Source organism: Bidens hawaiensis, unplaced genomic scaffold, assembly GCF_021521415.1.
Source record: "Bidens hawaiensis isolate Kalapana, Puna unplaced genomic scaffold, B.hawaiensis_p1.1 tig00034155_1, whole genome shotgun sequence".
In the NCBI taxonomy this organism is placed as follows: Eukaryota; Viridiplantae; Streptophyta; class Magnoliopsida; order Asterales; family Asteraceae; genus Bidens; species Bidens hawaiensis.
Genome location: NW_027495877.1, coordinates 48861 through 66858, shown reverse-complemented (window position 1 = coordinate 66858; position 17998 = coordinate 48861). Strand labels below are relative to the sequence as shown.

Sequence of the window (17998 nt, the reverse complement as noted above, 5' to 3'; positions counted from 1 at the left end):
AAAATAAAGCGTTTAGCGTTTTGCGTTTAGCGTTTAGCGTTTACCAGATAGTGTTAAATCAATTATATATCTATAGGTAGCTAGCCTATAAAACAAGTATTACTAAGTGTTCGACACCGAAGCTGACTGTTTATCAAGTGCCATGTCACCAGGTCATCCAGACCATGGTACGTGTTAGCCAAAATTACACCCGCTCGACCTCCAGTCGAGTTTAGAGTTGGGTGGGGTTTGTCAAACCCAGTAGTACTACTCAACAGTGACTCGCTATTCCAAATATTAACCGGTTCGATGTGTAGGACTTCAAATGTTTCGTTTGCCACTTAGCCTTTACAAGTGATATATAATTTACTAACAAAATCTTAAATGCGTTTATCGGAGTATGTTATCTCCCCCAAGTGAAAAGCGTTTAAAACAGTTTAAAGGGGTAAGTGAAACTCACTGTTTGCGAAGTATTTCCCAAAATAATTCACCAAAGGATGCGTGTCACAGAAAAACTCTCTCTAGCGTTCTAAAACAACAAAGAGATTTTTCTAAGTGTCGGAAATATTATCGAGTCTCTAGACTCGGCACATAATACCTATGCACACAATATATTTCGTGTTTCGTTTGTGAATCGTGTGTGACTTTAACAAGTACATCTGTGATACGTTGCATGTGTGAGCAATTATTTACGTGTCATGTATTAATAATGTACATCACTAGCAATTACTCCCCGTAAGGGCAATTTGGTCACACATAACAATTAACTAGCAATTATTCCCCGCAAGGGAAATTTGGTCAAAACACGACAACTATTTAACAAGTATTCCCCACAGGGGCAATTTGGTCAAAACATAACAATTATATAGCAAGTATCATGTTTCATGCATTTTCACAAAATTCAGCAACTAGTTTCACCGAGACAGAAATTCTACTTGAAAGACTGTACTATTCCACCGATCATAGCATCTCAATTAATTTACCAAAAATCATCACAAAAGCATATATGTGTTAGGTTTCCAGAACATGTTTTATTTTATTTTTATTCCACATAGATTTCTCATAATGATCAAAACATTACAGCAAGCTCATAACAGTCAAATTCATGCGCAACAGAATGTTATTTGAAATTCCCGTTAAATGAAAAATCCAACAAATGAAAGACCACTTGGGTTAGGTTCCTAACTCAACAAATCAACTTCCAGAAGTAGAACCAACCCAATTGGTCTCGTGGTTCATGAGATATAACATTTACAAAACAACCTAACAGAAGGTCTAACAACTCAGCTTTGCACCACGTTTTTGTAAAATCATAAAGGTTAACTTTTACACGTCCAAAAATTGCAAATTTACATTCTTTAGAAACTAGACTCAACCTAGTTTACTGTAGTATCAATTATCTCAACCAATGTTCACATTTACACCCCGTTACAGTCAATTGAACATCAACAACACAATCTGTCCAGAAACTGTTTGCATCCAAACTCAACATATTAACTATCTATGGACCACAAATCATTCATATAACATTCTAGACACTATAACCACTATCCATGCATATCAATTACACCATACACACATGGTTAGGGTTTTATTTGATCTCAAACTCAAAGACACAACAATTAACATGCAATAGCACCAATACTAGCTATCAATTCGACAATCAATACATCTTTCAATCAAAACAAGACACATGAACACCATCACATATAAAAATCAGACCTAGGGTTTATAATTAACCCATTAAAATCGAAATTAAGCATAGAGGATGCATAGGATAGTTGTTTATACCTTCCTAACACCTTAATCTTCAATCAAACTTGAACAATCTTGATTGTATGTGTGTATATGAGGCCGATCGCAAGGGGGGGTGCTTAGAGCTGCCGTCGGGTTTGGGAGGGAGAGAAAGAGTGTTAGGGTTTTAGTTTATGTTATTATTTATAATAACATGTTACACTTTAGTCCCTCAACTTCCAAATGTTACTTTTCTAGCTTAACTAGCTAGTTCTAGCACATTGAGTTAACGTTTATACCATGTTATCACATAACACATAAGTCTAACACATAATTATCACAAAATTATTGTTTTGACGTTTTTCGTTTATTCACCAATTGTTTGCGTCAACTCGTTTGCGTTTCGGTGCAATTCCCGAAAGACTACACATGTAGTAGTTGTCAAGCGTCATTTAAACCCTAGTTTAAATGTAATGAGGTGTGCGTTATAGATTCAATGATCTTTAAGTTTGAATTGACGGAGTTGAGTTAACTGGGTTAACCTGAAATTGACGAATGTCACAGAAAATTCCATGTTGTGGATGGCCACCGCAAAGATGTGACTTCCAAGCTCAACTTTCTCAACCGAAAAATCGTTAAGCTCGACAAAAAGCTTTCTGAGCTCTTGGAAGCCAAACGAGCACGTCCCCACATCCAAGACCTGTTCGGGAATGGTGTTCATTGAAGTCCCAACTTTGTTTCAAGTTGAAGTTGCTCCCGCTAGTATTATGTGTTAGGATGGAGAATTGTTGTTGTACTTCCTCTATGTTTAATTATGTATTTATGTTTTATGTTTTATGTTTTATGTTTTTAATGAAATTTAGGACTTTTAATTACTCTCTTAAACTAACCAGCAAAAAAATCAGTAAAAAAAAAACAAACCAGCTCGACAAATAAACAAAAATCAAAAGAAATACTGTCTGCATCATGCAGCACGGTACCGTGCTTCCAAAAGCACGGCGCCGTGCTTTTGACCCCAGAACAGTTACGATTTTTAAATCATTAAATAACTTTTCCCAAACATCAACCCTAACATTCACTTCGTTTCTAGACGACAAACCACCGACCATTCCATATTTCACTAGTTTCTTCATCAAATCTTCAATTCCGTGAAAATGGTATGATAATTTAACAATTGTATTGTTCAAGTTCATCATTCTAGGTTTAGTTTAACCATAAAATATCTCGAATTGACCAAATCGGGTCTAAACCCAAAAATAATATGGGTTATTCTATTAGTATAATCAACGAAATTTTTTGCAGCAAACAAAGACTATTTTTACAACAAAACCTAAAGAAAAATCCAAGAAAAAGTTTTTGCAAATAACCAATTATTAATCTACTATAACTGAAAAGTGAAAAAGTAAAAAGGAATTTTGTAATTTTGAGAAGAAATTTATGCAGAATATGGAGTTATACGACCCAATCCCTCCGTTACTGTGAGATAAACCTCATGCCATATAAATATTTTTCGGAAGCTTTGAGTGAGTCACATGTTTCATGTGATTTAGAACTTGTTGCAATTATTCGTTTCAAGACCACACGAGGTGTTATATAAGCAAGAAGGTAATATTGTCATAATCCCATCAAACCATTCTTCAAATCATAAAACCCTAAAAAACCTTACCATATCACTTTACCCATCTCACCGGTAAAATACAACACTGGTCTTTTACCGGCAGACCCTAAAGAACTGGAAATGCGTTCTTTCGATTTCAAATCCCTTTGGTGCATACATTTCGCAAAACCTAGGTTGCCTCCGGAACTTAGGGAGAGAATCTTTATCTTTAGCAATGAGGTGAGGAAAAAGTGGCGCCAAGATAAACAAAGGTCACCATTTTGTGGAATTTCCAAAAGCGCGATGAAAAGAAAAGCAAAAGGATATGAACGATGTTTAGGCTGCGGAAACTGGTCCCACGAAGGAAGATGTAGGTCAAACTCAGTCTCATCATGAATATAACGAACTAATGAGGATGGGGGCTATTAGGCTCAAAGCCGAAAGATCCATTAGAGTTGGGAGTTATGTTCAGAACAGGATTGAGGGAGAACTAATCCACATCCTCGACAAAACTGGTCTTGATGATATGACCTTAAAAGAGTCACTAGGTATTTAAATATATATATATATATATATATATATATATATATATATATATATATATATATATATATATATATATATATATATATATATATATCGGGAGAAAGAGCTAACCATCGAAGATATATCAAGATCCCCGACAATCAGCAAAAGTTGTATTTAGCATCCTCACCACCATTAACTCAAACCCTCGGACCACCAATACCAAAATCCCTTCTTACCCAAAACCAACCATTATTACCTTTTGATCTATTCAACCCTTCACAAAGGTAGAGATTTGAACTTGTTACAAGCTTATTTGTCACATGTCACATTTTGGCTAAGAGTGTTCACATACATACATCGCAGGGATGAACAGATATAAAACCGAGTGTGAGTGAACATTGTGAGAACGTGACGTTTTGCATAAACAGAAACTCATAAAAACAAATCACCTTTTTATATATCACTACAAATATTCCTATGATCTAAGGTTGGTTATTTTGTTTCCATCTTCTTGGAGCTTTAATAGGGGACGTTTAAGCTATGGTCCTAACTTGCTGTTTCAAGAGAATATTATAAGTGGATTGCTTGAGGTTAATCAATGTTCAAGTGTGGGGATGTTTGATGTACATAAAAATATACATCTTTTTAGCATCAAATAATCTCTAAAAACTGTAATTATATTGAATAACATAGCACAAAAGGCTACTTATCATAATAAAATGTAATTTCAGGTGAAACCAAGCCCCAAACGAAGAAACAAGCGAAAAGACGAAGAAAAACAGAAGAAAACACAAGAAAAACAAAGAAACACGCCCCCATGCCTCAAGAAACACGCCCCCATGCTTCTTAACACTAGAAAAGACAAAAATCTACAAGAAAAGACAAAAACTGGGAACAAAAGCACGGGATCGTGCTTCTCCGCCACGGGGTCGTGGACGTCCACCAGAAAAGACATAATGAATTTAGCACATGTCACTAAAATACACGGGGTCGTGCCTCAGGAAGCACGGGGACGTGGTGAGTCATCATGTACGATCTGACAACATGCAACTGGGACACGTAGACACGAGGCCGTGCTTAATAAATCACGGGGCCGTGCTTCTACTTCTAGACAGCCTATAAATAGAGGCTCTTGTGTCATTTGAGAAGTGTGCCTTTAAAAGAATTTTATCCGGTTTTCTCTTATTAAAACACACACTAACACTCACATAGAAGATTTAGTGAAGAGTTTGAAGGCTTGGAGGTCATCACCGTCAACCATCATCATCAACCATCATCATCATCCATCATCATCATCATTAAGAAGGAAGATTCATCTACATTTGGTTAGATTGTTCCAAGTTTAATCATGTATTTGTTATCATCGTTCATCTTAATGTTTATCATCATGCTCGTTATGAGCTAAACTCCTTTTACCATCTAAAATCTATGAAGAAGCTTTGTTTTACTTGATGATTATTTAAAACATGTGGTGTAGTCTAGTAAGGTACATGGTTATCTTACAATTATCTTTTGATGAGAAATGTTTTACCATCTTAAATCACTAATTCAAAGTTGGTGGTTGTCAATTCTATTGGCAATCGTTCATGATCGATTCATGTTCTTGAAAGATAGAAATACTTTGATATATTATCGAAACATGGATCCTTATATTGTACTTAGAAATGATGAGATATAAGTTATGATCTATTTTTCTAAGTCTTGGTAATCCTAAATTGGCTTTGCTTAGGATATCATGCTAGTTAAAGAAATCATATGTTAATGGAATGTGTAAGTATAACCTACTTAAATCAACCAAGGGGAGGTTGTGTGAGTTAACTAAAACCACCCGAAGTTGTTAGAATTGGTATTTGAGAAATCGGAGTCAATCCTAATCTTTCTACTTTACTTGCCAACTTAAATTGACATTTTGGAGGTGGCATGACATTAGGAAATGGTCGAATTTAAAATGAGCATGTTACCTCCCTAGTGCCAAAGATGCTCACTTAAGGTTTAAGGAGCTATCTATCATATATTGCTATGGCAAGTTTACCATATGTTTGAATATTAATCATCAATGCTAAAATGGATAGGATTCTTGATCTTAGATGGTAACATTCGCATAATTGAACAACTCGTTTAGAATCTCTCGTCCTATATATTATATATATAATTATTTATATTTTATAAAAAGTTCCAAAATTAACCCCAAAATGATTAAAACCTTCGATTAAAGTAAAACAACGATTTATCATTAGAAAAATTTGTGTCCACGAATCGATACTTGGTTCTTACCAATACTATTCTACATATACGATAGATACACTTGCCTATTTTGTGTGTGTTTAGTCTTTGTAGAAATCACTTTTATAAATTTAAAATACGATCTTGTGCAAAAGCAAATCATTCCATCTATTTAATATTTATACCACACCCACGCACGCACATCAAGGTAAGTTCAGCTACCGTCAAGCTACAAAACACACATACTCTTAATTTTATTGAATTAGTGTTTTATAGCTCAATGTTTTTTATCAGGATTCTTTGTTGTCCAAGTTGTCTCATGGTAACCATAGTTTTGTCCATTTTCATGTTGCAACCCATAAACCCAAATGACTTATTCTCTTTTGGATAAATATTTTACCATAACATAATCAATTCGTCATATAAAGAGTAAAACTCTCGCCGACCAATTTGTATGAAGATGGGCTGAAAACTTCCCCTAATAATATTACCATAACGAACTATGTTTAATATTTTATTTTATTGAGAATTTGTAGATGAATAAATGATGAATCTCAAGTTTAAGTCCTAAAGAGTTATAAGTATACAAATTTAGGGTAAGTTAAAATACAAAGGGAGATAAACATAAAAAGTGTGAGAAGGGTTTGTGTTCACACAAAAAAACCCATAAAAAATCATAACTCAATACATATAAATAAAAAACAAAAAAAATTTGAAAACCAAATTGTTTCCCCCATCATTCTCGTTAAAAAAAAACGACGAAAAGACACAATGCCTAAAATGAACAAACAACACAATCATAAACAAAAAAAAAGACACAACAAATTGCAAAATATAACACAACGCTAGACTGAATATAACACAATGTTGAGTAATATAACACAATATCAAGAAAAAGACACAATCAATGACGAAAATAAACACAAAACATAATGATAAACAAAAAGACACAATAATCTTTTTCCCTCAACATTGTGTCATTTTCAAGGTTTTTTTAGAACGAGGAAGACGGTGGAACATTTTTGTATTTTTACATTTTTCGTTTTCTTATTAAAATATTAGTTATGATTTTTTTTATTAATTTTCATTATTTTTTAGAGGTTTTTTTTGCTATAAATCCTTTTAATCGTTCTCATTTTAGTCCGCCTTTGTATAATAACTTGACCCTACAAATTTATTATATTCTTTGTGAAGGATATCCTATTGAATGCGCGAGTACATCGGAAACAATGACAAATGAGAGGCAATTTGTGTTCGGTTTTTGGGTGTTGATCGAGTCCAGAAGTCTTGCACTAACAAGGAGTAATGCGATGTAAATTGTCCCTGTTGCAGCATCTCACGGGTTTCCTACTAGAGTGATTTGGTCATTTAGAGATTTTTGATTTCTTTCCATATACCAAATTTGTGTACTTATATAATGAAACTGTCAGCCTCATACCGACTAAATCATATACAGTTGACGTAGGGGCCAATAAATTGATGGAATTAACGTATTAGACTTACACTTATACGCTCGATACACACTACTACGCCTATTTTGGGGTGGACGGAATAAAATGTTTAAAACTAGGAATGAGTTGACATGTAATACACTACTGCACATATTAGTTGTATTTATATACAACTAATATAACACAATGTTGAGTAATATAACACAATATCAAGAAAAAGACACAATCAATGACGAAAATAAACACAAAACATAATGATAAACAAAAAGACACAATAATCTTTTTCCCTCAACATTGTGTCATTTTCAAGGTTTTTTTAGAACGAGGAAGACGGTGGAACATTTTTGTATTTTTACATTTTTCGTTTTCTTATTAAAATATTAGTTATGATTTTTTTTATTAATTTTCATTATTTTTTAGAGGTTTTTTTTGCTATAAATCCTTTTAATCGTTCTCATTTTAGTCCGCCTTTGTATAATAACTTGACCCTACAAATTTATTATATTCTTTGTGAAGGATATCCTATTGAATGCGCGAGTACATCGGAAACAATGACAAATGAGAGGCAATTTGTGTTCGGTTTTTGGGTGTTGATCGAGTCCAGAAGTCTTGCACTAACAAGGAGTAATGCGATGTAAATTGTCCCTGTTGCAGCATCTCACGGGTTTCCTACTAGAGTGATTTGGTCATTTAGAGATTTTTGATTTCTTTCCATATACCAAATTTGTGTACTTATATAATGAAACTGTCAGCCTCATACCGACTAAATCATATACAGTTGACGTAGGGGCCAATAAATTGATGGAATTAACGTATTAGACTTACACTTATACGCTCGATACACACTACTACGCCTATTTTGGGGTGGACGGAATAAAATGTTTAAAACTAGGAATGAGTTGACATGTAATACACTACTGCACATATTAGTTGTATTTATATACAACTAATATAACACAATGTTGAGTAATATAACACAATATCAAGAAAAAGACACAATCAATGACGAAAATAAACACAAAACATAATGATAAACAAAAAGACACAATAATCTTTTTCCCTCAACATTGTGTCATTTTCAAGGTTTTTTTAGAACGAGGAAGACGGTGGAACATTTTTGTATTTTTACATTTTTCGTTTTCTTATTAAAATATTAGTTATGATTTTTTTTATTAATTTTCATTATTTTTTAGAGGTTTTTTTTGCTATAAATCCTTTTAATCGTTCTCATTTTAGTCCGCCTTTGTATAATAACTTGACCCTACAAATTTATTATATTCTTTGTGAAGGATATCCTATTGAATGCGCGAGTACATCGGAAACAATGACAAATGAGAGGCAATTTGTGTTCGGTTTTTGGGTGTTGATCGAGTCCAGAAGTCTTGCACTAACAAGGAGTAATGCGATGTAAATTGTCCCTGTTGCAGCATCTCACGGGTTTCCTACTAGAGTGATTTGGTCATTTAGAGATTTTTGATTTCTTTCCATATACCAAATTTGTGTACTTATATAATGAAACTGTCAGCCTCATACCGACTAAATCATATACAGTTGACGTAGGGGCCAATAAATTGATGGAATTAACGTATTAGACTTACACTTATACGCTCGATACACACTACTACGCCTATTTTGGGGTGGACGGAATAAAATGTTTAAAACTAGGAATGAGTTGACATGTAATACACTACTGCACATATTAGTTGTATTTATATACCGTATTAGTAAAATGTAAACTAGGCTTTCATTTGTTTTTTATTTTCGTTTTTTAACCAACTTACGTTATCATGCATCCCTGAACTAGGCTTTCTACCCCTTAATTTCAATAAACTTATCATACATCCCTGAACTTAATATTTTTTATTTTTAAACAATAATTTATGTTACCGATATCAAACCACATCCTTAGTTTTCTTTTATTTTCTTTTAAACAATATTTATCTTCTTTTTCGTTTAACATTGTGTTATGACGCTTGGCACATACATTGAAGCATTTTGCTTTGGTACCCATTTGGGAAACATTGAAAACTCGCTACACATGCTCCTAACTCATGGAACCCGCAACATATCATACAACCTATGGTCTCTGCTTCGAGATAAGTGGATCTTCATGTTCACTAGTGGATCCTCACAACTCCCGCAATTCCAGCAATATCCTTGCACTGGTGGATCCTCATTACCCATTACGTTACAAACGAAAAACTGTTCGCCATGGCCGGCACAACAATAGTATATCAGATTTGGGTCCTCACCAAACCCTTGGGATGTGTCTATCGCATGAACCGGTTTACCAACAAAAAAAGGGCAGTCTTCACTGAGACCCTTGTCTCTCCCGCTATTTAAGTATGTCTGCCTTATGGTTTTCTTAATTCCTGTCGCATTCCTACTTGTCAGTTTGTAATGTCAAAAATAAAACCTTTTGTTTCTGTAAGTTAAGTATCAGTCACTTTATAACAACATCTACCCAATATATGCATATGCTTGTCTGCATGTGCACAATCAAATCACGTATGCCCACAACTTTACAATTTTTACAATTCGTTGACAGACAACTTTATGGCTTCAATTTGAGCATTGCTTTCATGTCCTTATTAGATTTCAATTCTAACTACTTACAAATTAATACACATTCAATTAAAAATCACAAAACCCATAAACCTACTTTATTAATAAATATTTCACAAAACATAATGCATCCTATATATACATACGTCAATGTTTTAGTATGTACCCCCACACAAAAAAGTCTAACAAATCATATGCACTTGCGGCAACGCGCTCACACTGATAAGCTATTACACACCACACAAAATATCATAAGCCAATACGAGGGGATAATTTACGTGAACTCGCAGCAACACGTGGACACTTTTGCTAGTATATATATTTAAAAAGCAAGTTGGCTTTGTGAGAGGAATTCTACTGATTGTACAAATTATTTTGCCTTATGTACTACTACAACAAACTTTATTTTGGATTGTCACATTCATTTACTTTCTCTCTCTTACACCCAATTACGATGAAGGAAAAGAGGAAGAGGTAAAACCACCGACTAGGGTATCGCAAGCGCTCATCGAACGGTGACGCGCAGTCGGTTGTCAGATTACCTGCAAACGTTGATCAAATGGTTGTGGTGAGTTGTTTCTTAAAGCGTTCTTCATTTTTTCGTGTTTTCTTTCATCATCGCAGGTTCCGATCTTTGTCTATGCTTTAATCGCCGACGATCCGTCGTTGCAGGTGAGACTTTTGGTTTATTTTTCCCTTTTTAGTGTTTTTATTTTGGATGTCCGTTAAAAATTGCATCGACTTCTTAGGGTTTTGAATTTGGTTTTGTTCTATGGGTTTTAGTTATGTTAATTTAATAAAGCATTTGTATTGGTTGAAGGAAGCAGCGATGAAGAAGGCTAAAGGTGCACTTGGTCTCTACTGGGAAAACTCGGCACGGAGGCCAAGCTATCATATCTATTGTCACTCACTATAACCATTTCATTCTATAGAAAATTTACTCTATTCACCATTTTTTCCCCTTATATTTCTGTGATTATAATAAAGTTTAGATTCTAACTTTAAATTGATTCAGTTTGATACTTAATGGAGGTTAGGTTAATAAAATTTTGCCAAGCTATTATCCCTACACATGGCTTTAAAGACAAAATGCAATCTCACATATATATTATTTTGAAAGAAATAAGGATAATGGGCTGCATGTGTGGGTTAAGTTTTAGCTGAAAATATATATAATCTTTTGAGTTTTGGTATATACATATTACATAGTGTTAATAGTTAATGGGCTACATACTCAAGTAGTATTCTTTTCCCTGTAGACTCACATTTAAGATTAATTTAGAAAAAGTCAACCTTAAGTGTATTCTGGGTGTAGATATCCATGATGCACATATATTCTAGGTTAGTCTCAAAGCACTTACATTGTTAATATATATTTACTGCTTTTATGTTACATCAATATGCAATCTACAACTGCATTAAATAAATATAACACATCGCAATATGATGTATCATATTGCGGTGTGTTATATTTATTTAATGCAGTTGTAGATTGCAAAATGTTGTCGTTAGGGGTGATTGAGATGATGATCTATGAAACCGTTGACTCACTAAAGATGGTAAATTTAAAGGTAACAATCATTTATTTATTTATTTGGGCTCTTTAGCTTATAGGAGTGAACCCCGTGCTTCGTAAAATTTGCATCAAAGTTACTTTTCATGGATTGGCTCATTGGCAGGTACATGCTTTTTGTATCAAAATTTATTTACAGTGAACTGAGCATTCTTATTTCTTGAATTATTTATGGGTGTACCAAACACTTGGTTTGCAGGTTCGATGAATTAGAAGGAATCGATTTTTATTTCGGGTTCAGTTGTTTTTGTGGAAGGAGCGTGTGGGTTGAAAATGTTTTGAGGTCACTGGTTGCAAATTGTAAGCAGGTTGAAAATTTCATTAGTTGCAAATTGTAAGTGGGTTAAAAATTCCATCGGTTTCGTGTCACATTTGTCTCAGGTAAATTTAGATTTGGAGGGTTTTTTCGTATGGTTTCGTTTGTGGTATAAAGTTTCAAATATTCTTATTGTTCACTTTTATTCCCCATTTCGTTAACGGTGTAAAGAACTAGATTTGTATTTTATTGCTTACATTGGATTACAACATGTAGTTTGTTTTTTATTGGTAATGGGTCGGATTACAACTTGGTTTTGTTGGAAATACATCTAAAACATTTAACGTGTCCTGTCGCAACGCGTGGGTACACATACTAGTTTATATTAAAGTAAGTATGTTTTCAAATTTCATTAAACCATTTAATGCTATTTTATCAACATGATGTGTTGTTGTTTTTTCCTGACCAAATTTAATCTAACCCATATTTTACTGTTGGTAGCTAGAATTTTTAGATTTGTCACTCTCTTTATCCCCAAAACAAAAACTAGGCACCAAATATGAAATTGTATAAAAGAACACGCATACTATAAATCCTCTGAATTCTTAATTATGAAATACTTGGTCACCGGTCATGAATATTGTGTTAGATTTTAGAACAAGTTTACTCTCCTTTTAAGTATTCTTAAGTTAAAACAAGACAACAAAACTCGTCGCGTTGTGACAATGCAAATCCGGTCATTATCGATCAGGTTCGCTACGACATAGACACTAAATCAAGGTTAGGTTCATTATAGTAACGAAACTAAAACCAAACAATGAATTAGTAAACGCTCATAATAGTAATGACACACGTTGATCTTATGATACAAAAAAAACTAATAAATAAAAAAAAATAACCTTGATGTTTATGCGGTCGGTAAAACACAGGTGTTACGGCGGTGAGTCGATGCGAATCCATGTTCGTTACGGTCACAAAACTAAAAAAAATATTTTCGTGAAATTAACGTATCTAAAAAACAATTAAAACAAAACATATTTAAAAAGAAAAACTAATAAAATATTTAAGAAAATAGTTTATTTACACATTTTAGAAATATAAAACAGAACCGTTGGTGGCCATATCTGGGCAATTCCGGAACATTCTACATCCTTGGGTACCTTCCAGACTCATCAAAACCTTTCTTTTAATCAATCAAATTTTACGGACTCACAGACATATATAATAAATCTCTCTCTCCCTCACACCATTCTTCTCCAATTTGAAGCAAATTAATAATAAAAAGTAGTATTCATTGATAATCAATCTAATAACAAGAGAAACAAAAGATGGGTGTGGATTATTACAAGATTTTGCAGGTTGACAAGAATGCTAAAGATGATGACTTGAAGAAAGCCTACAGGAAGCTTGCCATGAAATGGCATCCTGATAAGAACCCCAATAACAAGAAGGAAGCTGAAGCCAAGTTTAAACAGATTTCTGAAGCTTATGATGTAAGTGGTTATCTAATCTAATCTTTTCTTTTCCACTAACTTAAATTCAATTATCAGAAGAAATATTATATCATAAAATTGATGATCAGGTTAGTTGCCACTTGCCAGTATTATTAGGATTTATGATTATGTTGCTATTTAATCAGAGAAAACATATTAATGGATTCTGATTATCATTATTCTTTATTATTAACTTTTATTTAGTTTCCGTATTTATGGTATAGTTAATCAGAATTTGCTGCTGCTACTTAATTGAATTTATTTTGTTGATTATTAATTTTGGATTCTGATTAAAAATTTTGGTTTTAAAGTTGATGATCAGATTAGAAGATATATTTAGTTAAGTGTATTTCTGTAGACTATAGTTATTGTTATTATTTTGTTCTCTATGTATAGTTAATAAGTACTAGACAGACAGCCTAAAATCAGGCTAGTGGAAATTGATGTTTATTATTAGAGAAAACATGTTATTTTTTATTATTATCATAATTTGAAGATATTATTTAATTAGTTTTATTTGTAATTATTAATGTTGTGCTCGATAGTATAATTGATCGATCGATGATATAGTGTACTCACGAGTTTTTATTATTCTATACAGGTGCTCAGTGATCCGCAAAAGAGAGCGGTGTACGATCAGTATGGTGAGGAAGGATTGAAAGGTCAGGTACCTCCTCCGGATGCAGGTGGCCCCGATGGAGCCACCTTCTTTTCCACAGGCGGAGGGACACCTTTCACTTTCAATCCCCGAAACGCGGATGACATTTTCGCGGAGTTTTTCGGGTTTAGGGGAATGGGAGGCGGGGGAGATGGTCCTGGTGTGAGAACAACGAGGTTTTCGAGTAGTATGTTCGGTGATAGTCCAGGTGGATTTGATAATATTTTCAGCTCGTTTGGTGGTGGAGGCGGTGGTGCGTTTGGAAGTGGCAGTGGAGCTGGAGCTGGGTCTGGTCCTCGTAAGGCGGCTCCTATTGAGAGGAATTTGCCTTGTACTCTTGAAGAACTTTACAAGGGTACCACCAAAAAGATGAAGATCTCACGAGACATTGCAGACATTAGCGGGTAAGTTAATCAACTAAAAGCTGATCTTTAATAAAATATAAAACGAGCCGAGCTTAAACAAACATGGGCCTGAAAATAGACTCATTTAACAAACGAGCCGAGAGCCTCATTTTTTGTTTTATCTAAATCATTATTAAATATTTTTCTAATTACGTAAAAACTATAAATTTAATAAACAAGCTGAGCCGAGTTTGAAAGCCTTTCTCCTGAGCTTTAAAAGCAGAGCAAGAAAGGATTCGAGCTTAAGTTGAACGAGCTTAAGTAAATTTTTTATTTATTTATTTATTTATTTTTTTGGGATTACAGGAAGACGATGACGGTGGAGGAGATACTAAACATCAACATCAAGCCCGGATGGAAGAAGGGAACAAAGATCACATTCCCAGAGAAAGGAAACGAGCTGCCGAACACAATACCAGCTGATCTGGTGTTTGTCATTGACGAGAAACCTCATAACACATTCACTCGTGATGGCAACGATCTTGTGGTGACACGAAGAATAAGTTTAGCCGAAGCGTTGACTGGGTACACGATCCATTTGACCACCCTGGATGGAAGGAATCTGACCATACCCATCAATAATGTGATCCATCCGGAGTACGAGGAGATTGTACCTAGAGAAGGAATGCCGATATCAAAGGACCCGGCGAAGAAAGGGAACCTGCTGATCAAGTTTAATGTGAAGTTTCCCACGAGGTTGACCCCGGCCCAGAAGACAAGGATCAAGGAACTGTTGAATGGTTAAGTTGGGTGTTAGATTGGAAGATGGTTTTTGGGTTAGATTTTGTGTCAAATGTAATTACGTTTTGGTTGTAATTACAAAAACTAAAAATCATTAATTAAAAGAATGTAAGAAAGAATTAATAATGGTTTTCTTTAGATATGAATACTTCCTATTTTTTTGTTTACACATGAGATTGCATATATTCTAGTAAAGTAAAATAGATATAGATACGTGTCGGTATATAGTTAATCTTCATAATTTTTTTTCATTGAAACTATCTTCATAATTTTTTTCCATCGAAACTAATATATGTTATATAATTTTTTTTCCCACTAAAACTAATATACGTCATAAATAATAATTATTCACTTTTTTTTTACTTTATTTATTTATATTATATATTATACACTTTTATAAAAATAAATATTTATATATTATACTACTGTATATTGTTAAAATATATATTTCAGAACATACTAGATAAAATCTAAAAATCAGCAATCCCTGTTTATTAAATATTGAAAGACAAAATGACAAAAGACGTCCTTTATGTTTGCACAGTTTTTCAATGGACGTCATTTGGCAAACTTAATGTCAGAAAACATCCTTTATGTTCAAAAAACGTTGCACGGTTCGTCCTTTTCACTAACGAGGGTTAGTTTTTCTCGTTAAATCCAGTCATGTGAACCTCATGTGAGGGCAATTTAGTCTTTTTACCCCCTCAGGGGTTATTTGTGTAATTGACTTAAAATTTTGGTCTAAAACTAAAATGATTGTCTCCACCTCTCTCTGTGTGTGTTTAAACCACCACCACTAACCTCCACCAGATACCCAGCCAATCACCACCACCACACACATCGTCTCCTCCAGCCTCTACGCAACCACCATCTCCAACATCAACCGGCGCTACCGTCTTCAACCTCCATCGCAGCCACCATCTCCAACTCAACGGCAGATAAAAACCCTTTAAAAATTCACTCTTAAACCTTTTACACTCGCTACAGCCAGCGTATCCCACCACCACCGCCGCCGGGCATAAACAAACTCTAATCTTGCTTGCCGCAAACGTAACCCCCAACGATTCGAGTTTAGATCTGTTTGACATTGATGACACGAAGACCCGAATAGATAAACTGGAGCTAATTAGGTTGACTCAAAGAATCTAGGGTTTTCAAGTTTGAAATCGAGCATCGATCGATTGTGATTTTCCACTAAGTGGTCACCGTTGTTCCTCTGTTGTTACCATTGTTGAAGATGAGGTTGGATGGTCGCGAGTGATGATGGTCGGTTGGTGCCTGATGGTGGTGGGTTGGTGTTTGTGGTGGAAGATTGTAGAGAAATTGTGTATTTGACACGATTAAGTAGATGTAATCGTACCCGGGCGGCGGTGCGATAGTGGTGGTCAGGAGGTGCGGTGGTGGTCGGCAATTGAAACCGGTGGTGGTGGTGGCCGGTGACAGAGAGAATGAATACACAGCCACAGATGTTTTGTTTTGATAAAGAAGATGGTTATTTATTATTATTAAATAACAGTGCTGAATTTACGAAACTACCCTCAAGTGCAAGCCATTTAACGAAAAAACTTAACTGGGTTAAAGCGAAAGGACAAAACGTGATAAGTTTATTAATCATAGAGGATGTTTTCTGACATTTGTTTCGCTAAAGAACGTCCACTGAAAAACCATGTAAACATAAAGGACGAGTTTTGCCATTTTGTCTATTGAAAAGTATATAATTTTAAATGTTATCATTAACATATTATACTATGTATTGTAAATAAAAAAAATTTAAAAAAAAACTCTAATATGCTTCAATTTACAAATTAACTTTTTAATTATTAAATTATAAATATATGCTTAAAAGTTTATCCTTTTTTTTAAATAAATCCATTTATCTATTGTTTTTTTTGTACATCGTCATATAAATTTATAAACTATAAATATATGATTTAAATCTATCTATTTTTTTGGTTAATTTTGTTAAATTGTAAGGATATTATATACCATTCAATTTCAAATATAATAAAGTTTATCATAGTTAGTTTCTTTGGGTTTTCTTTATCAATGATTGTTTCGGGTTTTTGAGGAACTAAAATTGATTGTTAATGGTTAAAAATTAGTTAATAAATCGTTTGGTACAAATTAACTACATTTTGCTCAAATGTGTTATGGGTAAAAAAGGGTCATCTGAATATTTTTAAAAATTAAAACATACAAATAGATTTATCGTCAAACTTGTTACTGGTTCAAAGTTTTGACTTGAAAACGTAAAACAAATGAAAGTTAGAAATTCAAATGTGATTGGATCTCAAATATATTTTTAAGGACATTTTTAAAAATAGGCAAAAGATTTAGAATTTTGCACATTGAGTATTTCTCCATAACTATTAAAATTTAAGAAAAAATGATAAACACTTCCGACATGCCACCTCCAGGCCTATTAATGCTTATAACTTTTATCAATTATAAACATTTGTGTCAGCATTGACTTTTCTTTTAGTAGTGATCAGAATGTTGAATTTGAAGCATGTCGTACAAAATTATGTTCAAGTGAAGCAAAACATTATCAAAATTGAACAGGTTAACCTGTTATTTTTTTTTGTCAATTGGCAAAGTCGAGAAGTCCCTCAAACTTATCAAAATCTTTTTCATGATGTAACTTAAAACTATTATTATATGAGAAGTATTCTTCGAAATTGTTTCATAACCAAATTTCTTTCAATTTTGCATATATGATACTGAGAATAAATTTACAATAGTTGAGTGTTCTTGGGTATGTTTTTACGCGTACATTATTTTTTTATTAAGTTCATA

General features: G+C 33.7%; 1 protein-coding gene across 1 annotated transcript; it reads left to right on the top strand.

Annotated features, from left to right (window-relative positions):
* The first annotated feature begins 13220 nt into the window (after nucleotides 1–13220).
* On the top strand, nucleotides 13221–15240 carry LOC143585733 (uncharacterized). Its single transcript, XM_077067447.1, has 3 exons — nucleotides 13221–13399; nucleotides 14001–14461; nucleotides 14768–15240. Exons 1-3 carry the CDS (start codon nucleotides 13235–13237, stop codon nucleotides 15204–15206), a joined length of 1065 nt encoding a protein of 354 aa, XP_076923562.1. The 5' UTR covers nucleotides 13221–13234; the 3' UTR covers nucleotides 15207–15240.
* Nucleotides 15241–17998: the final 2758 nt, after the last annotated feature.

Bases quoted from the DNA above. Each gene is read 5' to 3' on its own strand.
- LOC143585733 (XM_077067447.1), top strand. From the start codon at position 13,235: ATGGGTGTGGATTATTACAAGATTTTGCAGGTTGACAAGAATGCTAAA. The intron at 13,400-14,000 runs GTAAGTGGTTAT...TATTCTATACAG, and splicing joins AGATTTCTGAAGCTTATGAT to GTGCTCAGTGATCCGCAAAA. The intron at 14,462-14,767 runs GTAAGTTAATCA...TTGGGATTACAG, and splicing joins GACATTGCAGACATTAGCGG to GAAGACGATGACGGTGGAGG.